Source organism: Thamnophis elegans, chromosome 2 (assembly GCF_009769535.1).
Source record: "Thamnophis elegans isolate rThaEle1 chromosome 2, rThaEle1.pri, whole genome shotgun sequence".
Taxonomy (NCBI): domain Eukaryota; kingdom Metazoa; phylum Chordata; class Lepidosauria; order Squamata; family Colubridae; genus Thamnophis; species Thamnophis elegans.
The window spans coordinates 142,406,723-142,429,953 of NC_045542.1; the positions used below are offsets into that span (position 1 = coordinate 142,406,723).

Below are 23,231 nucleotides of genomic sequence, written 5' to 3' on the forward strand. Positions count from 1 at the left end.
TGGTTGACTTGTTTGTGTTCAAGCATCTTGCATGGCTGAGTGTAGGAAGAAAGAGAAATGGAGCATCCTAAACTAGGGTCAGTTGACTGGCATTTCATTTGATGTGGACTGAATTTTCATCCTTTGTTAAATGCCAAATACACTGAATATCCTAGGTGGAAGGCATCCATTTACCATCTCAGAAAACTATTTCTAGGGGGATGAGTTTGGCTGAATGGTTGTTGAAGGCTTAAGGTAGTGATGGCAAACATTTTTGGCACTAAGTGCAACGAGAAAGAGGAGCTACCAGGGGAAAATGAACTTCCGTTTTCTCATGTGCGCATGCCATGTCGCCTGGCATGTGCGGCATCACCCCTTCCTCTTCCGGGTTTCTGGCAGGCATGTGCACGCATCAATCAGCTGGACAGCACACATGCTCATGGCGGAAAACAGAAGACCAGCTCTTCCGGTTTCTGGCACTGCTGCACGCACAAAGGCCAGCTGATTGTTGCCTGCACATGCAGGGCAGAAACCCAGAAGAGGAAAGGGCAATGCCACACGTTCCAGGTGACATGACTCTGTGTGCCACTTTGGTCACATGTGCCATAGGTTCACCATCACAGGCTTAAGGGCTTGCCAAATAAACTTTTCCTGTATCCTGAGAAGTCTAAGTCTGTCATTTTCTGCAACACCTGGATAGATGAACATTGCTATACTTGAAAAAGCATTGAAAAGGACTTTCACTAACTCGATTAGTATCTCCCCGTCCCTCAGGAAATTGGATGATGTACATATTATAGGTAGCCTTGGATTGAGCCCGACGTTTTTGTTGCTAAGTCTCCCTAACAAGGAAGGGTAGGAAGAAGTTGACTCATCCATATGGTAGAGCTGAAAAAGTGGCCAAAATTCCAACTCACTGCAAGAGAAGGAAATTTATTAGATTTGTATTCTCCCTTTCTTTCGGAAAGTGAAGCCGGGGTACATTGTACAGCCACCTTTCATTTTTTCCTTCTTGTTTTGGTTGATTTATTCCTTTCTTCCTCAGCAACAGATTTAAATGAGATTTTTCTTTTTCTCCTAATAGCAGTACTTTAAATACAAAGCTATCTACTGAAGTATAACATTGCCAAAATCTTCCCAATCAAGGAGCCCCACCAGGCCCCCCATGGGGAAATGCACCATTTCTCCGCTCTTTCCACTTTGCGCGCACAGAAAATCCACCAGGGGGGTCTCAGTTTTGAGCCCCGGTTACAAGTTGGGAAGGCAGTGACGTCATTCTGTTTTTTTCTTTCTAGGATACGAGTCTCTCTCTCTCTCTCTCTCTCTCTCTCTCTCTCTCTCTCTCTCTCTCTCTCTCTCTCTCTCTCTCTCTTTAAACACACGTGCTGCGCAGGAGTTTAGAAAGGCGGAGAGAAACTCTTAAATTTCCAGAGGTGGGAAAGGTAAGTGTGTGTTTGTGTGTGTGCGCGTGTTCTTTTCACAGAAAGGGAGACGGAGGGTTCTCACTCTAAAAAAAGAGGAAGAGAGACATGCCTACTTTTCATCCAGGTTCAGTTTTTTGAGTTTGAGAAACTTCCCCAGATCCTATGTTTCCCTCCCGTCTAACCGCCCTTTTGCGTGATTGTAACAGGCATGGGGGGAAAGCAGAGACCAAGCATGCTTGTCCTCGGGAATAAATCCACATCCTCAGAAATGAAGGAAGGGTAGGAAGAAGTTGACTCATCCATAGGGTAGAGCTGAAAAAGTGGGGTTTTAAGACTATTTCATCAGTCACTTTAAAAAAGGATTTAGGAAGAGTCCTTCTATTTAGTTTTGTGGGGATTTTTTGTGTTTTGTAGTCCATATTCTGATCTACAATTCCATTAAAGTCTCCCATCATACAAATATGAACATAGTCCAATTCAATAGTTCTCATATGTAATTTGTTATAAAATTCCTCTTGGCTAACGTTAGGAGCATAAATTGCTGTTAAAAGTATTTTCTTGTTATTGTCCATAATTTCCACCATTAAGATTCTTCCATCGTCATCTGTGTAGATTTGCTCTGCTGAAATTGTAGCCTTAATATACAGAACCACTTCTCTTTTCTTGCATCGTGGCAATGTAGTAAATATTTTCCCTAGTTTAGGTTGTATCAATAATTGTTCCTGTTGTTTTTTAATGTGAACTTCTTGAAGGCAAATTACATCCACTTTTAATTTCTCTAATTTATGAAATGTTTTCCTTCTTTTAATAGCTGAGTTAAGTCCATTTATATTTATTGAAATTAATTTTTTCTCCTCCATGTTTATGTTTTATACGTAGGGTTTACTGCTCTAGTAGATCTTGGTTCTCATTGTTCTTTAGTATCCACAGCACCTTCTTCTTTTCCAGTCGCAGCCTGGCCATTATCTTGTAGTTCAATTAATGATTCTTCTTTTCCTGTCTCCCCCTCTTTCCCTCTAAAGTATTCTGCATAGAATAGTTCTGCTTTATCAGTTGAATCTATTCTATGTCTTTGTCCTTGCCATAGAAACATCAAACCTTCTGGGATCAGCCATCTATAATTAACTCTTTTTTTTCTGTAGAATTTTTAGTCAAAAATTGATATTCTCTTCTTATCTCTCTCAGTCTCCTTGGTACCTGTTTCAGAATCACAATCTTTGTATTTCAATGTTTTGTCTCTTGCCATTTGTAGTATTTGTGTCCTAATTGGAGATTTTTTGAATATATTCCCTTTTTTGTGAGAGAATCACAAAATGGAGGTCTTTTGTTCATCTTCTTTAGAGACAATGTTATTTCTTTGGGTAAGAGGACTTTAGGTATTCCCATGGCTAGATGAACATGGCTATAAATGTGTGGGAAGCCTCCTCCCTCCCCCGGAGAACCAACTATTTGGGGGAATATTAAAAAGAATCAGAATATTATATTTCCCCTAAGGGAGAAATGGAGAAACATGCTCTTAAGGGAGGCAGAAGCCAGCTTCAGTCTCCCTGCCCCAAGGGGAAACTTAGGGGGGCAGCTTTTAGAAATGCAGATTTGGTAATCCATTCAGAAAGACTGGGTCAGAAACTTCAGATAAGCAACACAATTAAGCCAAAGGTTGACAAACTTGGGCTTTGCCTTGATATATGAATGGCATAATACCGGTTGTGGTTTAGTGTTTTTAGAGCAGTGGTTTCAATCTTGACAAGGTCCTCTCCTTTCCCCTGTTTTTCATAATGTTTCATAACGTATAGCCATTTGGAGATTTTGTAGAACTCCCCAAAGGAAGGAAGAAAACGTACAGGATGGTAAGAATCCAGATCACAAAGATGGGAGACTTTTTATAAAGGTTCTCCAGCTTAGAAATGCCCACCATGCATGGTCATATGACAGTAACACAAGTGCCTTCTGTAATCCTCCAGTCCTGCTCAGATCTTAAAGAGAAAATTACAATCTATGTGAATGGAAAGAGAATCCCAGAACTTGTACTCGTGGGCATTAGACAAAATTGTATGTTTTCAGACAAATACCTATGATTTGCATTTCCCCTTTTGCTTATAAAGTGACACCCATGAGCCCTACATGACCTCTATGGAATCCAGAAGGTATAAAATCCACCCACTCTAAACTCCATTTTGTCAGCTGTCCCAGAATGACATGTGGTTGGTGGTTCTGCTTTCTTTCCAATCAGCCTCCAGCCTCCATTTTATTCCCAATGCCTTCCTCCTGTATTGGAACTGAAGCAGGTGGATATTTCTCTCAAGAAATGAAAAAAGCATTTGGACATACACAATCTTCCTTGCAGTAATTCTGAATTGTGTTACAGGGCAGAGAGAGAATGGCTGGTCTTCCTTTAGCAAGTGAGGGAAGTGGAAAAGGCCCTTCCACTGCTCAGTCTGGAATCCGTGGGGAGATCTGGGCAAGAACTGGGCAGAAGGTGCTGGAAGAAGGAACCATCGTTTCACAAGTTCAGGCCTGGAACTTCAGGAGCGTCCAATATCAGGAGGATGAGGGTCCCCGAGGACTTTGTAGTCGGCTCCACTTCTTTTGTAGTCGATGGTTGGAACCAGAAAAGCACACAAAAGCGCAGATGCTGGACCTGGTGGTTCTGGAGCAGTTCCTGGCCCTTCTGCCCCTGCAGATGGAGAGCTGGGTGCGGGAGTGTGGAGCAGAGACCAGCTCCCAGGCGGTGGCCCTGGTGGAAGGCTTCCTCCTGAGCCAGGCGGAGGAGAAGAAGGAGCAGGTTGAGTTGCAGGTGAAATATAAATCTTACCCCGGTATTTTTTTCCTTTGTCACAAGTCCAGCAGAGTTGGTAAAAAGTTCCTTTTTTACATTTAGATTTCAAACACGTAATTGAAATTCCTTTATATATCTTTGGTAGTTTATCAGGGTTAAGTAAGAGGATACATAATTTTATGAAATATTTATTTTAAATTATAATTTAACTCAAATTTTAAACTCTTCAATCATATGTCTTCCTCTTGTTCAGGCATTATATTATACACAAACATCTTTTCCTTTGGATTTTGATGTCTTCTTACCAGATTTTCCTGTCATTCATACTATGTGGAGATGCTTCACTAATCTTTGTATAGTTTTCTTATCCATTCTAGAAGAAAGATTTTGCACAGCGATTTCTTTCTTACCTCCCAGACTAATTGATTGACACTGAGTGATTTGCAGTGGTGTTCACTTGGAAAGAAACCACTTCATGATTTGTGATGTCCATTAATTCTTTTCTGCTATTTCAAGTCCTTCGCAATGGAGATCAGAGATCCTGAGAGAAAGAGGCATTTGTCAAATCTCCCTCAAGACCTGCCTTTCAGGGGGATCCCTCAGGGAGATCCAAATCAGGACACCTCAGGAGGTAATATAAGGTCCTTCCACTCCTTTGATAAATTCTAACTTTCTCATCTTCTCTGTGTCGTCTTCTCTATAGCATAACTCCTCCCATCTTATGAATTATTCTTTTTGAAATTCTGTCTCCCTCACAGGGAAGAATAGAAGGAAGTTGACTCTTCGTTTTGGGGGAACAGAAACTAGGATTGAACCTCCAGTTAAGGTATGAGAAGAATATTCATTGACTAGATTTGTTTTTCCCCATTTCCATCAAGAAATCAGAGGATGTAGAGGGAGTACAGTCATAAGTGTGAAAAATGGCCATGTCACTTTTTTCACTGCTGTGTAATTTTGAACAGTCACTAAAAACTGTTATTAGCTGAGAACTACATATAGTGTCTTCCGTGGCACGACAAAACCGCGCTACGCAAAATAGCGGAGATTAAATCGCGTCGCTAAAGTCGCGACGTCATCACCGTGGAGACAACAGCGCGGCAACAGAAGGGCGTTCTACATACTTCGTTCTTTGCCTCCAAAGGTAGCCCCCCTCCTCCAGCTGACAGCGGCAGCGGGCACGGGGCAAAGCGGGCTGCCCAGCAGCAGCAGCCTGCGGGAAGGGTCCAGCACAGCCACGGGGGACAGCAGGAAGCCTGCGGGGGCCCCGAGCAGGGCCGCCAACGCTGGCGGCGGAGGAGGACGCAGCAGCGGCGGCGGCGGCTGAGGCTCTCCTGGGGCCGGCGAAGCGGGCTTGCCCGGCAGAGGCAGCCCGCCCTCTTCTTCCTCAACAACATCTCCTTGGATGGGCGGCCGCCGCCACCGGGCAAGCCCGCTTCGCTGGCCCCGGGAGAGCCGACGCCGACGCCCGCCCTGCCTCTTCCTTCGGGGGATGCGCCGGCGGCGGAGGCCACCCGTCCAAGGAGATGTTGTTGAGGAAGAAGAGGGCAGCCTGCCTCTGCCGGGCAAGCCCATTTCGCCGGCCTGGGAGAGCCTCAGCCGCCGCCGCTGCCGCGTCCTCCTCCACTTCCAGCTGCCCCCCGCGGCTGAGCTGGACCCTTCCCGCGGGCTGCTGCTGCTGGGCAGCCCGCTTTGCCCCGTGCCCGCTGCCGCTGTCAGCTGGAGGAGGGCGGCTACCTTTGGAGGCAAAGAACGAAGCACGTAGAACGCCCTTCTGTCACCGCGCTGTTGTCGCGGCGGTAGGGTCGTTTTTTTCTTAGCGCTTCGGACGCCGCGGATTTGCCTCCGCACTTATGTCGGCGCGGATAAGGGCATCGCGGTTTTGTGGTGGAACCAGTGTCTTCTGCCATTTTGCCCTCTGCTTTCAGTTGGAGATTCTTTTTAGGAATTTTGAATTCTGCAATTTAAAAACTGCTGGACATGAAGGGGGTAGTTCCCTGCCTGCTGCCAGTGCTATTCCTGCATGTTTTGGAAGGGAAATAAATAAATAAATCCTGCGCGGGCAAGTCCTTCTTTCCCAAAGGGAAGGTGGTACTTCTCTGCGTTTCCCCCTCTTCCGCCGTGCAAGAGGCAGCACGCAAGTCCACTTTGGTTTTCGATGTGCTGGCCACTCGCAGCAACTGGGACAGCTGCAGGGGGCACCTTCCCCCATTCTTTTCTCCTCTGCTTCAGCCCAGCCTAGCCCTCCATCCAGTAGCTAAGGATGAGGAGCTCACCCACCTCTGCGTGAGGCCTCCCATGGTGTGCATATCAAAACAAAGTGCTGTGAGTCCAGGCGTCCTTTCTGTTTGTTCCCACACCCTTTCTCTCTCTCGCCCTCTCTCTCTCTCCCTGGGGACTGTGTGGGGAGAGGGAAAGGCCATCAAGGGGACGCTGGCGAGACTCTCTTGCGGAAAGGATGAAGTATCCCTGCTGCCAGAGCCCAGAATTTTAAGGCAGAAAAGTGAAAAGGGGTCTGTGTGTGTATGTGAATTTCAAAGGCCCTGGAGAAAAAGAGCCAAGCTCTTCTGTTTGCTGTCTTAAGTGGGTGCTGAGGCCAACCCTGCGGGAAGCAATCTCCTTCTCCACGCAAAACCTCATGGGCTTTGCAGAACCACAGGGGAAGGGGAGCCTGGCCCTCCTCGCCCACCTCCAGGTGGGCAGCAAGAGCTGCATCTTCTCCCTTCCAGAACATGACATGATGTGATGTGAATAACACCAGCGGTGGTGAAACACTTCCAAAAAAGGGGGCAAACAATGGGAAAGGCAAACGGACTTGCAGTGCTTGGTTTTGATTTAGGCGCTGCTGCTAATTGGAAAGAATGGCTTTTGCACTTTGGTTTTTGCATGCCGTGTTATCCGAGAGATCTCATGGAGAGGTGGGTGAGACCCTCGTCCTTTGGTGTGTGGCTTCTCTCTCTCTCTGTTTCTCCTGTGCTTTACCCTAGCCTTGCCCTCTATCACCCTCTGAAGAGGGAGGCTAAGTTTCAAAGAGGATGGGAGGGCTGGGACAAATCTGAAAGAAACAGACTCTTCCTCCATGCCGGGTTTCTGTGAACAAGCCCGGGGAGCATCTGGGGAAGAGGCAGCCCTCAAGCTACTGTCCCCCCTTTCCCTACTATTCCTTCCTTCTAAGGTGAGCGTTGAAAAGTCCCATTGCACCGCCTATATTTGCTTGCACAGTGTGTGGCAGAGCTGGAGGGCTAGGTTGAACGGTGGGGGCAAAACGTGCACGGGTTGTGGCGTGTCATCATCACCCCGCCCTACCACTTGGCTTCACTCGCCTCGCAGAGGCGCCAGCAGCAGCTAGAGGTGTGGACGTGGGTGGGGAAGGCATGTGATTTGCCCCACAGCTGCTGGCAAGCAAAGACAGCCAGAGTGGCAAAGGGTCCACCCGATGTATTTGATAGGCCAGATCACCTACCTTTCCCACCATAGCCGCGCCTTTGCTGGTGCCATTGCTGTGAGGCGAGGTAAGTGGTGGGCCGGGTGTGGCCGCCAGGGTGTAGCACCTGCATTCTCGGCCCCCAGTGTCCAGCCTGGTCCTCCAGCTCCACTGCACACTGCGCCCAAGCAAAGAGACGGTGAGACGGATTGCATGCCACCCCCTGCCCCCACCCAGGCTGCACTTGCTTCCAGACACAATCTGGCCCCGCGCACGTGCTTGCCACCTCTGATGATGGCCCTGTCCACTGCCCTACCCACCCTGATGACACACTGACTTTGGACTTATTTGGTGGGGGGGTAGGGCGTATATTATGAGCAGCATGAAAAGTCATGCTATATCTTTTTAAAATTATTTTTATTATAAGCAGTTATACACATTGACAAATACATACATAACACTTAGACGTAGCATTGGAACTTCCCATTCCTTCTTACAGCAGATATTTATTGTTGAATTTTTACAAATATTTCCCCCCCCTCAATCCATTTCTGTATATTTTCCCACTTACCATCCTATTACTTCAGACTGTTTTGTTTATCAGTCTATGTTTGGTTATTTGTGTTGTGTCCTTCCGACGCAGCCAGCAGGCGGGGCCAGAGCTGAAGGCTTCTGATTGGCCCGGGCGCTCCTGCCGGCTGGCGGGAGAATCACCGGTCGCCGATTGGCCAGCCGCCTGACAGTTGTCATATCTAAATAGCTGTCAGGCGGCCCGAGCACTGTCCGTGTTCTGAACTTGTTCTTGCTGTTACCTGTTAATAAAGACGTTGACTTTTTACCTCACGCCTCATACTTTAAAATTTGTATCAGACAGTCTTTATTGCTTTTCTACGAATAAATACCTTTTTCTACTTCTGTAAATTCTACTTTTCCTACCTTATCACTAATTCCCTCTTCTTCTACAATACAAACTATATTTTTAGATTCTTATTTACTATTTCTATCATCTAGCCATTTCTATCATTTTTTCAAAATTAGATAGTACTCTGTTTCCTTCCTCAGGTACAGTATAGGTGGTACCTTGCTCAATAGTAGTAACTGTGAGAGGAATCTTGGAGTCCTAGTGGACAACCATTTAAATATGAGCCAGCAGTGTGCAGCAGCTGCCAGAAAAGCCAACACAGTTCTAGGCTGCATAAACAGAGGGATAGAATCAAGATCACATGAAGTGTTAGTACCACTTGATAATGCCTTTGTAAGGCCACACTTGGAATACTGCATTCAGTTTTGGTCGCCACAATGTAGAAAAGATGTGGAGACTCTAGGAAGAGTGCAGAGAAGAGCAACAAAGATGATTAGGGGACTGGAGGCTGAAACATATGAGGAAGGGTTGCAGGAACCGGGTATGTCTAGTTTAATGAAAAGAAGGACTAGGGGAGACATGATAGCAGTGTTCCAATATCTCAGGGGCTGCCAGAAAAAGAGGGAGTCAAACTAGTCTCCAAAGCACCTGAGGATAGGACAAGAAGCAATGGGTGGAAACTAATCAAGAAGAGAAGCAACTTAGAACTGAGGATAAATTTCGTGACAGTTAGAACAATTAATCAGTGGAACAGCTTGTCTCCATACATTGTGAGTGTCCCAACACGCAGTCGTTAAGAAGATGTTGAATAGCCATTTGTCTAAAATGCGATAGGGGTTTCCTTCCTAGGCAGGGGGTTAGACGAGAAGACCTCCAATGTCCCTTCCAACTCTGCTTTTGTATTGTATTGTAACTCATTTCATAAAACGCTACAAAAATCCCTTCGCCCACAGACATACTTCTGAAGGGTTGGTATCACTGATTGGTGAGTTTTGATTCTCTCAAGACACTGAAGGCCTTTTAATTATGGGTGGATATATTGATCGAGAAGGAAGAGTATTTTGATGATGACTGAGTGGATGTTTGTTAGATCAATTGATCCAGAAGGAAACAAGGCTTATTTAACCTAAATTGCACTGAAAGTCCTACAGAATCATTCAAGTTGATAAAACCTGCCTAAAATCTTTCTTTAGTCAAATGCTCCTTATTCTTTCTATTTTCTCATTTAAACCACAGATCCTTAGTAAGCATATCACTTAGTGCATAGCTTTGTTTTGGAAATTTTTAAACAAATGGAAAGATATTGCAGTTCTTCCTTGGTTTGTTCTGTATTTTTTCCCCTTTCAGGAGGGTCTTCTGCCCTTTGAGGAGGTGGCTGTTTATTTCTCCGAGGAGGAGTGGTCTCAGCTGGATCCTGACCAAAAAGCTCTGCATTGGGAAGTCATGCTGGAGAATTATAAGAATGTGGCCTCTCTTGGTAAGGGTTTCCTACTCTCCCTCAGAGAGTTCAGGAAGATCTTTTGTAGTTAGATGCCATTAGCTAGTTCTTATGAAAACATTTCTAACTTGATCTCTTCTTTTCAGAGGCAGAAGGGAAAGTTATGTTTTTCTAGTGCTCCTAGGAAGGAAATAGGTCTATGGCATTTTGCTTAGATGTATCCTATCCAATTTGTTTTTATATTTAGTGACAAAGCAATTCCTTAGTTTGAGGTAATGCCAAACTCCATCAGACAGATTTAAATTATTTTGGCCCAGATGCTTCCATATCATTCAAGTATGACAATTTTTTTAAAGCTTTTATTCTCATCAATAGAGATATTATCATTTCTATACCATGCCAGTATTATGTTACAAATATGCAGTATATATTAGAATTTGGTACAATACCTGAAGGCAATCAATATGACTTCTGACAGAGTGATGTTTTCCACCAAACTTTCTCTCATTTTCATTTCTCTTTCAAGGTGATAATGAGAATGACAATAAAGACTTTGGAGAACCAATCAAAGCATTTAGTCAAGGAAATGTAATGGAGAAACTTCAAATTCAAACAGAATTCCAAAGGCAGGAGAGAAACCTATCAAATAACTGGAATAACAAAAACTCAACTTCTTCTATTGTTGCTCAGATGCAGGACTTTATTGATCAACAAGAAAAACTAATGAAGAAATATATTGAGAAAGGTGTAAGAATCTTCAGAGAGAGATTAGATGTGAATGGATCCTGCCTATCACAAGCCAAAGGACGAGCCAATATATGCAAAGAAAAAAGAAAAAAATACAGTTGCATATTCACACGTTCTCAAGAAAGTGGGTGTCTTGAGTCACAGAAGAGTTTTCACATGGGAGAGAAGTCAAATGAAAGCAATGTACATGGAAACAAGACTGTTAATAAAAGCACATACAAAATGGAGAAGCCATATAAATGCATGGAGTGTGGAAAGAGCTTCAGCACAAGGAGTGATCTTACAAGCCATCAAAGGATCCATACAGGGGAGAAGTCATATAAATGCATGGACTGTGGAAAGAGCTTCAGAACAAGCAGTCATCTTACCTGCCATCAAAGGATCCACACAGGGTGGAATCCATATAAATGCATGGAGTGTGGAAAGGGCCTTAGCCAAAAGGCTCACCTTATTACCCATTAAAGGATCCACACAGGGGAGAAGCCATATAAATGCATGGAGTGTGGAAAGGACTTCCAAACAAGCAGTAAACTTACATCCCATCAAAGGATCCACACAGGGGAGAAGCCATATAAATGCATGGAGTGTGGAAAGGACTTCCGAACAAGCGGTGAACTTACATCCCATCAAAGGATCCACACAGGGGAGAAGCCATATAAATGCACAGAGTGTGGAAAGGACTTCCGAACAAGCAGTGATCTTACATCCCATCAATAATACACACAGGGGAGAAGCCATATAAATGTATGGAGTGTGGAAAGGGCTTTAGCCAAAAGAAGAACCTTATTATACATCGAAGGATTCACACAGGGGAGAAGCCATATAAATGCATGGAGTGTGGAAAGGGCTTCAGAACAAGCAGTGAACTTACATGCCATCAAAGGATCCATACAGGGGAGAAGCCATATAAATGCATGGAGTGTGGAAAGGATTTCAAAAGTAGCACTCATCTTACCTACCATCAAAGGATCCATACAGGGGAGAAGCCATATAAATGCATGGAGTGTGGAAAGGACTTCAAAAGTAGCTCTCATCTTACCTCCCATAAAAGGATCCACACAGGGGAGAAACCACATAAATGTATGGAGTGTGGAAAGAGCTTTGGAACAAACAGTAAACTTACATCCCATCAAAGGATCCACACAGGGGAGAAACCATATAAATGCATGGAGTGTGGAAAGAGCTTCAAAACACCCTATAGTCTTTTTTCCCATAACACGATTCATAGACTGGAGAATCCCCAAAACAAAGATACATTTGAATGCACAGTATATATGTGATTGTATAAAATGAAAATGAAAATGAAATAAAACAATTTTTTTAGGAAAAAGAAAAAAAAGAATCGACATGGCTTGGATCTCATCTGGGCTATGTAATTAAGTAGGCGAAATTGAAATAGCAAATAGAAGCAAATGAGTGGGCAGATCATAATCCAATAAAATTAAGATGGAAAGGTCAAAGAAGAAGAAAAAGATGGATGATGAATTCAAGTATTGTAAATGAAATAGAATACACTGAAATGCTGGAGAAAGAATTAAAATTGTTTTTAGAATAAATAAAAAAGGAGTCACCTCAATTCAAAATCTCTGGGATGCTATGAAAGCATATACAAGAAGCCTTACAATTGCCTATATGGTGAGAAAAACTAGACTGAAGAACGAAAGCGAAAAAAGGACAATATATCAATTAAAGGATGATGAGGGAAGAATTCACTACAAAGCGGAAGAAAAGAAGCATATTGTTCATAAATACTTCACAAAACTATACGCACAAGATAGTATGGAGGAAATCAAAATAAAACAATATTTAAACATAGAAAAGATAACACCAATCTCAAAAGAACAAAGGGAGGCGATAAACAGGCCAATAACGTTAGCTGAAGTGGAATTAGTCCTAAAAAATCAGAAAAATAATAAAACCCCAGGACCAGACGGAATACCGATGGAACTATACAAATATATCAAAATAATATTGGAAGAGCTAGGAGTGGAAATGTTTAATGAGGTTTTAGGAAAAGCCAAGATATCTGAATCATGGACTGAAGCAATAATATCGCTAATCCCAACAGAAGTAACCAATCTACAAGAAATTCAAAATTACAGACCAATTTCATTATTAAACTCTGATTATAAAATATTTGCAGCAATTATGGCAGGAAGAATTAAACAGGTTTTAAATGAACGAATACATCCGGACCAAAGTGGATTTTTACCCCACAGGCATATTAAAAATAATACGAGAGTCATCCTAGACATAATAGAGTATTACGAGGCGCATGCAGAAAAGCAAATGGTACTGGTTTTCCTTGATGCACAAAAAGCATTTGACAACCTCTCACAGTTACAGGTCAAATAAAGATCATGAAGTAGTAAACATCCTATTGGAAGAAATTATTTCTAGGTTTGGACTGCCAAATAGTATATCATTTGATTGTGACCCATAAACTTTCTTGCCATATAAGAAAACTTAGGCAAGAAAAAAAAACCAAATGTACTAGTATCTGTCTTAACAGCAGTAACTGTAAGAGGGATCTAGAGTCTTAGGGGGATAATCACTTAAATATGAGCCAGCATTGTGCTGCAGCTACCAAGGCTAATGCAGTCCTAGGATGCATCACCAGAGGGACAGTATCAAGATCATGAGAAGGGTTAGTTCCACTTTAGACTGCACCGGTAACACTACACTTGGAATTGAGTTTTGATCACCACGATCCCCCAAAAATATTGAGACTCCAGAAAGAGTGCAGAGAAGAAAAACAAAGATGATTAGGAGACAGGAGACTAAAACATGAAGAGCAGATGCAGGAACAGGATAGGTCTAATCTAAGGAAGAGAAGGATTAGGGATGACAGAAGCCTTTCAATACTGAGGGGCTGCCACGGATAAGAAGAGGTCAATCAATTCTCCAAAGAACCAACGGCAGCATAAGAAATAATAAACTTATCCAAGAGATACCAGTATAAATCACCAGGACCTTATGGATAACATTTCAGAGTTTTTAAAGAACTGGCAGATGTTATCTCAGAACTATTGTACCATATCTTTAAAAAATCTGGAGCACTGGAGAACCGCCAGAGGACTGGAAAAGGGCTGATGTGGTTCCCATCTTCAAAAAAAAGTGGGAGGGGAACAGACCCAAGAAATTAAGGACCAATCAGTCGAATACCAATATCTGGGGAAATGCTGGAAATAAAAGAAAAACCAGATCTGTGAAAATCTATAAACAAATCAATATAAAACTAGTAGCTAGCAAAGGGTTGTTAAAAGCATCATGCCAAACCAATCATTTCATTCTTTAACAAAGTGACTAAATTAGAAGACCAGCATAATGCTGTGGACGTAGACTTCAGCAAGGCATTTGACAAAGTAGATCACAACCTGCTTCTTTATTAAACTAGAAAAATGTAGGAGAGTAAGCATCCATCCATCAATCAGAATGCAGCTAAAACGGATCTTGGAGGTCTTGTCCAATCCCCTGCTCAAGCAGGAGATCTTGTACCATTACAGACAAGTGACTGTCCAGTTTCTACTTAAAAACATCCAGTGATGAAGCAGACGCACCCACCACTTCTGAAGGCAAGCTTTTCCACAGGTTAATTGTCCTCATTATTGGGAAGTTTCTCCTTATTTCCAGGTTGCTTCTCTTCTTGCTTAGTTTCCATCCATTGTTTCTTGTCCTGCACTCTGGTGCTTTGCAAAATAAATTGACCCCCACCTCATTGCGGCAGCCTCCCAAAAACTGGAATGCTGCTATCATGTCCCTCCTAGTCCTTTTTCTCAACACTAATCAAATCCAAATCCTTCATGTGTTTTAGTCTCCAGGCATTTAATCATCTTAGTTGCTCTTTTTGGCACTTTTTCTAAAGTCTCAACATCTTTTTTTATAATGTGGTGATAAAAACTGGTTGCAGTATTCCAGCTGTGGCCTTACTAAGGCTTTAGAATGCGATACTAATACATCACATGATTTTGATTCTATGCCTCTGTTTATGCAACCAAGGATTGTATTATCTTTTTTGTCTGCTGCCATACACTACTGACTCACGTTTAACTGATCGTCCACTAAAACACCAGGGTCCCTCTCACAGTTATTGTTTTTGAGCCAGGCTTCTCCTAATCTGTACTTGTACCTTTGGTTTTTCCTGCCCAGGTGTAAAACCTTGTTTTTCTCCAAATTAAATTTCACTTCGTTGCATGGGGCCCATTGTTCAAGCCTGCCAAGATCTTTTGGATCTTCAACTGGTCTTGTGGGTGTTGGCTGCTCCTGCCAGCTTGGTGTCATCTGCAAATTTGAGGAGGAGCATGAGATGAGGTGTCTGATGTCCATTTCTTCTTCTTTTCTTCTGTCTACCATTTCAAACCATTCTCTATGGAGATCAGAGAGAAGGAAGCCAGAGGTGGGTTGCTCCTGGTTTGTGCAAACTGGTAGTAGTGGCGGCGGAAGGCTCCGCCTACCCACCCAGACACTTTTGGGCATGTGCAGAAGCACACACGAGCACATTCGCGCACACGAGCAAACGAGTAGTAAAAAAATTGGAATCCACCACTGAAGGAAGCTTCCATCAAATCTCCCCCAGGAACTGTTTTTTTTTTAGTAGGATTTTTCAGAAATATCCAGGTAAGGACAATTCAGGAGGTAATATAAGGTCCTCCTGTTCCCCATAGAGATCCCAACCATTTCATCTCTGTCTTCTATAGAACAATTCTTCCTACTTTATGAATTATACATTTTAAAATTGTATCTCCCTCACAAGGACGAGTAGAAAGAAGTTGACCCTTCCTATGGCAGAGCTGAAATAGGTTCAAATTCCAAGTAAAGTAAGAGGAGGAAATTATTTGTATTATGCCTTTCCTTCAGAAAGTGAAGCTAGTAGAAATAGTACCTTTCTTGTTTACCCCTTTTTGGGGGTTTACTCTTTCTTTTGATACTGAACAACAGAAATTTAAGTGAGATTGTTATTAGGAATTTTCTTTTTAAACAAACCACTACTTTAAATACAAAATTCTTTAGTAAATTATAACATTGTCCAAAGGAGGTTGAGAAGGCTTCCTGGCTTTCTCAAGAGAGCCCCCTCCTGGCCCTGCATGGGAAATGCACCATCTCTCCTTTTTCCATGAATACCTTCCATGCACAGAAAACCCATCCGAGGCTCCCTCTGCAAAGAGAAAGGAACCGCATGCGCTTCAGCGTTGAGCCGCTGTTGCAGGTTGGGAAGGCAGTGACGTCACTAAGTCTTGCCTTTCTAGCTGCTGGACTCTCCCTCTTTAACCCTTTAAGCTTCGCAGGCAGTTAAAAAGACTGTAAAGACGTTTTGAAGGAAAGAGGTGGCAAAGGTAGGTGTTTGTGTGTGTGTGTGTGTGTGTGAGAGAGAGAGACAGAGACTGTGCGTGTGCATATATATACCAAGTCAATCCTAGGAGCGGGAGACCCCAGATTCCCATGTTTCTCTGCCGCCCTTTTCCATGGTGATAACAAAGGAGAGCTCCAGAAGATGCATGCTGCCCTCAGGAAGAATTCCAGATCCCAGAAAGGAAAGGGAGCGCCCCATTTCGTGAGAATAGCTCCTGCATAGGGGAGAGGGGGAGCTTGTATGGCAAAACTCAAGCAGGAAGTAAAAACAACGTTTAATTCTCACTCTGTGCTGGATGACACTAAACTCAGCTTGGGGCCTTTTGCAACTCAATTTGTTTGAGGAAGGTAGTCAATCACGTCATCGTATTGAGCTGTGTGCATTTAATCCTTTATATTTCATAGGAACTGAACGCCTGGATTTGATTGACCTGTTTGTGCTTAGGACACATTGTGTGAACCTGACCCCCGGTGTGAAGGGAGAAAGAGAAATGGACCAGGGTCAAAGGATTGGCACCTCATTTTTTGTGAACTGAATTTTCATGCTTTGGGCTTTTGTATGTTGTATGTTGTGTGTACTCTGCTTATAGGTAAACTTAGAGCTATATTTTTAAAATGCAAGTCTTTCCCTTTGAGTAAAAAGAAATTTAAATTATCCAAAATGCCCATATGGACTGAATCTTCTTGCTGAAAGTCACCACTTTACAGGTCAGAAAAATGCTTCCTTCTCTGGGGATGAGTGTTGATAAATGATCTGATCTACTAGCTTAGATTTATTCGTTCTTCTATAAGAAAATTGCAAAATTGAGGCCATTTGTTGATCTTCATGTAGAGAAAAAAATGATCCCTTTGGCAAAGGGGGCTTAATGGCTTGTTCTGGTATTCCCATGGCTAAATGAACATTGCTATGAATTAAAAAAGCATTTGGAAATACACAGGTTTCATTGCACCCATTTGGAATTGTGTTACAGGACAGAGAGAGAATGGCTGGCCTTCCTTTAGCAAGTGAGGGAAGTGGAAAAGGCCCTTCCGATGCCCAGTCTGGAATCCGTGGGGAGATCTGGGCAAGAAATGGGCAGAAGATGCTGGAAGAAGGAACCATCGTTTCACAAGCTCAGGCCTGGAACTTCAGGAGCATCCAATATCAGGAGGATGAGGGTCCCCGAGGACTTTGTAGCCGACTCCACTTCTTTTGTAATCGGTGGTTGAGACCAGAAAAGCACACAAAAGCACAGATGCTGGACCTGGTGGTTCTGGAGCAGTTCCTGGCCCTTCTGCCCCTGCAGATGGAGAGCTGGGTGCGGGAGTGTGGAGCAGAGACCAGCTCCCAGGCGGTGGCCCTGGTGGAAGGCTTCCTCCTGAGCCAGGCAGAGGAGAAGAAGGAGCAGGTTGAGTTGCCGGTGAGAGGACTTCTTCTTGGGCCTGAATATAATAATATGTTCAGATTTTTGCATGAAATTTTTGTAGGTTTATTAAGATATAAAATGCAAGAAAATGAAAATAGTAGGAAAGGGGGAAAGGAAGTGAAAGAAGTGTAGGGTAAATGGGGAAAAATAAAATCATTGAAAATCTGAATCTTTTTAGCACAGTCGAATAAATGGTAACATTACAAGTTCAATGTCTTACATTTACATACTTAATATGTACTAGCAAATTCTATATAACAACAAACTTATGTAATCAACAAAACTCAATCAAAGTTTCAATTTTTTCGATCTCAAGAACAAAACCCAGCATTGGTTCCAAAGTAGAAGCAAGATTGGCTTGGTCTTTTCTTTAACTAAAGCAGTTAATTTTTCCATCTCTTCCATCAGTTTTCCCAACGACTTCTCCTTTGTGGCTATTAAAATATCCGTCCGCTTTGCAAAGAGCATCCTTTCTGCTCTCAACATATATAACAGCGAAGTTCCAGATTGTTTTTCCATCCCTTTTTCTATTAAACCTAAAAGAAAAGTCTCTGGTTTGATTTTCATGCCCTGTTTGAGAATCTTCTGCAGTACAATATAAATCTTATCCCAGTATTTCTTTGCTTTGTTACAAGTCCCGCAGATTTGGTAAAAAGTTCCTTTCCACTATTTACATTTCAAACATGTATTTGAAATTCCTTTGAGATTTGAAAAATCTTTGGCAGTTTATCAGGTGTTAAGTAGAGTTACACACCACTTCATGATATGTAATGTCAATTAATTCTTTTTTTCCTGGATCCTATTTCAAGTCCTTCGCAATGGAGATCAGAGATCCTGAGAGAAAGAGGCATCTGTCAAATCTCCCTCAAGAACTGTCTTTCAGGGGGATCCCTCAGGAAGATCCAATTCAGGATACCTCAGGAGGTAATATAAGGTCCTTCCACTCTGATAAATCCTAACTTTCTCATCTTCTCTGTGTCCTCTCCTCTATAGCAAACCTCCTCCCATTTTGTTAATTATGCCTTTTGAAATTCGGTCTCCCTCACAGGGAAGCATAGAAGGAAGTCGACTCTTTGTTTAGAGGGAGCGGAAACCATGATTGAACCTCCAACTCAGGTATGAGAATAACTTTGATTTACTAGTTTTCTATTTTTTTCCCTCAGGAAATCAGCTGTTGTACATATTATAGGTAGTCTTTGACTTAGGACCACAATTGAGCCTAAATTTTTTGTTGTTGAGTCACACATTTGTTAAGTGAACTTTGCCCCATTTTACGACCTTTCTTGCCACAGGTGTTAAGTGAACCACGGAGGTTAGAAGTATGGTGGTTGTTAAGTGGCTTCCCTAATGACTTTGCTTGTCAAAGGTTCACAAAAGGGGATCACATGACCCTGGGACCTTGCATCTATCATAAATGTGATTCAGTTTGATCATGTGCCCATGGGGATGCTGGAACAGTCGTAGGTATGAAAAACAGGCATAAGTCATTTTTGTCACTGTCGTTGTAAATCCCTAAAACATGTTGTATGTTGAGGACTACCTGTACTGTCTCCTGCCATTTTCCCCTTTTCTTTTGGTTGGAGATTCCTTTTAGGATTTTTTTTAAGACTAATACTTTAAAAACAAAATTCTTTTTGCTAATTATTCTCCCAACTTTTCAATAAATAATGTTTTACAGAATTCTTTATATTAGTCATGATGTCTGCAGCTTGTCCTATGAAAAACTGTACAAAAGAGATAGTTTGCGTCCATCAAACAAATTGATTACTTGGCATTAAATTCACAGTTTCTCTGGATAAACGTTTAAACTAAACAATGGCGACAGAGAATTAATTGATACAGAACATTTCTGTCCCCAACAATCTAAAATTAATAGATTAATATAGTGCATATAACATAGATGTTTGTGTGGGTAAGAATATCAACCTTGCTGTCAAGCAAAATCAAGCATTTAATCGTGAGTACCATTCAATCTGCAATCAAACAGGTGGTGAGAAAGAAGGGGAAGTCAGACACAACACAGGTTATGTAGACAGTAATCACAGGGTCAGTCAAAATGGACGCAAATGTGTATATACCAATGCACAGAGTATGAGGAATAAACAGGGTGAATTAGAAATTTAAGTAAATGAGGGCAAACATGATATTGTTGCCATTATGGAAACTTGATGGGATGAAACCTACAAATGAAACATACAGCTAGAGGGATTTTAATTATTTTTTAAAAAATAGACCAAATGAAAGAGGTGGTAGAGTTGCACTATATATAAGAAATACTTCTCTACAGAAATAGAGCACAACAATGCTGAAAACTGCCTTGAATTGGGTCAATATTGGGGGGGGGGGGATAACATTGGTATAGACCACCGAAACAGAGTAAATAGACGAACTTTTTGCTAGTCAGTTAACGAAGTTATGTAGGAAACACATTACAATAGTAATGGTGGATTTTAACTACCCTGACGTCCTGAGAGACAAACTGCACCAAGTGGAAGGTCAAACAGATTCTTGATAAACCTATCAAGACAACTTTGTTTCCCAACAAGCAGAGAAGGGAGTCAATCAGATTGCTCTTAATTCTCACTAACAGTGATGAAATGATAGAAGGAATATTGTGGGGGAGTGATAATACAATACTGGAATTCCACATTATGCGAGCAATAGAACAAAGTCTTCGATGTTAAAAGAGCTAATTTCAATAAACTTAGAGATAGTTTGGGAATTATTCCATGGATGAGAATCTTCAAGGGGAAAACAACTCAAGAAGCTTGGGAAATTTTGAGAAGTGAGATTATAAAAGCCCAGTCTAGCACAAAACCAATGAAGAAGAAAAATAACAGCTCTCAAAAGAAATCAGCATGTCTGCATAAAGAACTCTGATAAATTGAAAGACAAAAAGGACAAGTAAAAAAAAGGGAAAGGGGGGCACATAACTAAGGCAAAGATGAATTGAGGAAAGCTAATGAAGTAATGTTTGTGACAAAAAAAAGTCTCTCAACATATTAAAACCTAAAAAGAAGTCAAGGACACAATTGATCCTTTGGTGGCAGAAAGTGGGAAGAAGGTGACAAGCACAGGGAGAAAGCAGAACTACTTAACTCATGTTTTTCATCCACCTTGAAAAATATTTCAATGTTCAAAGTAGCAAATTTACATTTTTCCAATGCTTCATTTACAATCATTAATAAGAAAAATACATGGTTAATAGTTAAGATTATTCAAATACCAGGCTAGTCGAAATATAGAAACGTCTCCAAGTAAAAAGTCTTCTGAAAGAATAATTAGCCAAGGCCCTATTAGCTTGGAACAGTGATGGCGAACCTATGGCACGCAGAGGTGGCACGCAGAGCCATTTGTCAGGGCACGCAAGGCGCTGCCCTGTCAACTGACCAGTGCGCATGCATGCGCCAGTCAGCTGTTCACCCTTTTTTAAAGCCGCTTTTCGCCCTCCCCAGGCTCCAGAGGCTTTATAGGAGCCTGAGGAGGGCGAAAAGAGCCTCCCCCGCCCTCGGGAGGCCCTCCAGAGGCTTCATGAGCTTCCCTAAAGCTTCCAGAGCGCAAAAAAACATGCCCTATGGGCAAACCGGAAGTTTGGGAACAGACTTCCGGTTTGCTCAGAGGTTTTGACTGCTCCGGAGGCTTCGGGGAAGTCTCCTGAAGATCCCCCAAGCCTTCGGAGTGCTCAAAACGACCTTCCGAGCAAACCAGAAGTCACTTCCGGTTTGCTCGGATGTTCGTTTTGACTGCTCCGGAGGCTTCCTGAAGGTCCCTGAAGCCTCTGGAGGGCTTCCGGGGGATGGGGGAGGCTGTTTTCACCCTCCCCAGGCTCCTATAAAGCCTCTGTAGCCTGGGGAGGGCAAAAAAGCATGGAAAATGGGGGGGAGCGCTTGTAGTGCACGCATGCGCACTGGGGGAGTGCGTATTGCATTATGGGTGCGGCACGCCTGCACACGACCCCCCTGCGCTCCCCCCACTTACGGCACTAAAGCCAAAAAAGGTTTGCCATCGCTGGCTTAGAAAATAAATTTGTGCCTGGATTTGGAGGCCAAACAATCCAGCTTTGCACAGGCTAAGAATTGTCTTCAATGAAAAACATTCTTCATTTTCTTATTTACTGTCCAGCCAATGGCTCAGACTACTAGCAGCTTCCTTACAATCTGAGGAGGAGCAGAGTCTCTGTGTATTGATGGTACACCACACAGATCCCTGGTTGAGCTCTCCCAGCACTTTCATGAAGGTGTTGAGGATGAACAGGATAGGTCCATTATTAAATTCATGTATTTTCTTATCTTTATCTTCTATATCTTCATTCTCCCCTTTAATTTTGGGGGCTCCAACCCTATCATCTTTTGCTGTGAGGAAGACTGGTCTTTCCAGCTTCTTCTCAATTCTCCCATATCCTTCCAATAGATTTTGAATTCCAGCCAAAATATTTTGGAATGTTAAGGTTTCCTCATCCAAGTATTGACCCATGTTTCCAAAACAGAAGAGAGAAAGAAAAAAAAACCCAATAATGACTGCCAGTCTAGTCTTACAGGCTTCTCTTAGCTTTTATTTTATTTAAGTTGACTTAAACACAAGTTCTTTTATGCTCTTCAAAGGGGAAGGGTTCTGTCCCCCCTTTCCTTCTTTCCTTCCTTCCTTCCTTCCTTCCTTCCTTCCTTCCTTCCTTCCTTCCTTCCTTCTTTCTTTCTCTGCCAAAATAGTTCTCAGAGGTGCCTGTGAAAACAATTGGTGCCCTTGGTTTTTTATCAGTTTCTGCAAACAAGTTTCCAACCCTTCAGCTGCAGAGTTAGTAAAATCAAATAAAGAAAGAGATATGTTCTTTCAGAAAAAAGAACCTCCTACTGGCAGTTAATTTTCACCTTCTGTAGGAAACAAAGTTCTTTTAGATTGTTTTTAGTGTGATTTAATAACAAGTAGTAAGAAGAACTGTTAAAATAAAAAGGAAGGTTTTAATCCCGAAGTCAAAAAATAAGCAACAAGAAGCAGAAGAAAAAAAAAATCAATCCATTCACTTTAAGAGGAGAAATGGAGAATGTGATGAACATTTCAATCCACAAAAAATAGTTACAATGAAAAAGGGGAAAAAAACCCTTTCCACAGCGATCACATTAGGATTATTTTCTCAGCTCAATTCTTTTGTTTAAGGATCAATTTGACTTTAAGAAAACATTTCTTTGGGCAGTCTTTAGCAAAATAGAAAAAATACCTCACCGATGGACTCACTTTCTCTTTTCACCTCCTTCCTCCCAGAGCATCCCGACTTCATCAGCCTAGGGGCTGCTTGTTTACCGCGGGCTTGAAGCACTTCCCTTGGGTTTAATAGGGATTTTGCGATATCCCTGAGACCAGCAAGACTTTGTCTTCCTGATCACTGTCTCTATGGGACGGTTTAGGTCTCAATGGACTCCCCCAGTGGCAAAACTGTCAACGGCGGTCTCAGAGTGTCGAGACTGCACATTATAACATTGCGACGTGGCTCCTCCTTCCACAATGAAGAGTATTTTGATGAGGGTTTGCTGGCTGTTTGGTAGATCAGTTGATCCAAAAGAACAGGGCTTATTTAACCTGAATGGCACTGAAAGTCCTACAAAGAGTGCCTAAAATCTTTCTTTAGTCAAATGCTTTTTGTTCTGTCAATTTTGTCATCTAAACCACCGATCCTTACTAAACATAGCCATTTATCCTTTTTTTATTTTTTTATTTTTTATTTTCAAAACAAACACAACACATCCTTCTTTACATACTGTAGAAAGTGTATCAGTTGGTTTCAGAAAGACTTTCGTGCATCTCTTCAGTCAACAAACATAATTCATATTGACTCAA

At 42.4% G+C, this 23,231-nt stretch overlaps 1 protein-coding gene and 1 long non-coding RNA gene across 2 annotated transcripts in view; both read left to right on the forward strand.

The window, feature by feature from the left end:
• LOC116502701 overlaps positions 1-23,231 on the forward strand; it is a 227,695-nt gene that overhangs the window by 134,795 nt on the left and 69,669 nt on the right. The window contains 2 exon segments of the mRNA XM_032208604.1: positions 10,876-11,359; positions 11,362-11,872. Of these exon segments, the coding sequence (XP_032064495.1) occupies positions 10,876-11,359; positions 11,362-11,872 (995 nt within the window).
• Positions 4,161-4,987, forward strand: LOC116502708. The gene is made up of 3 exons (XR_004254580.1): positions 4,161-4,197; positions 4,696-4,810; positions 4,938-4,987. It is a non-coding gene; the product is annotated as an uncharacterized LOC116502708 (long non-coding RNA).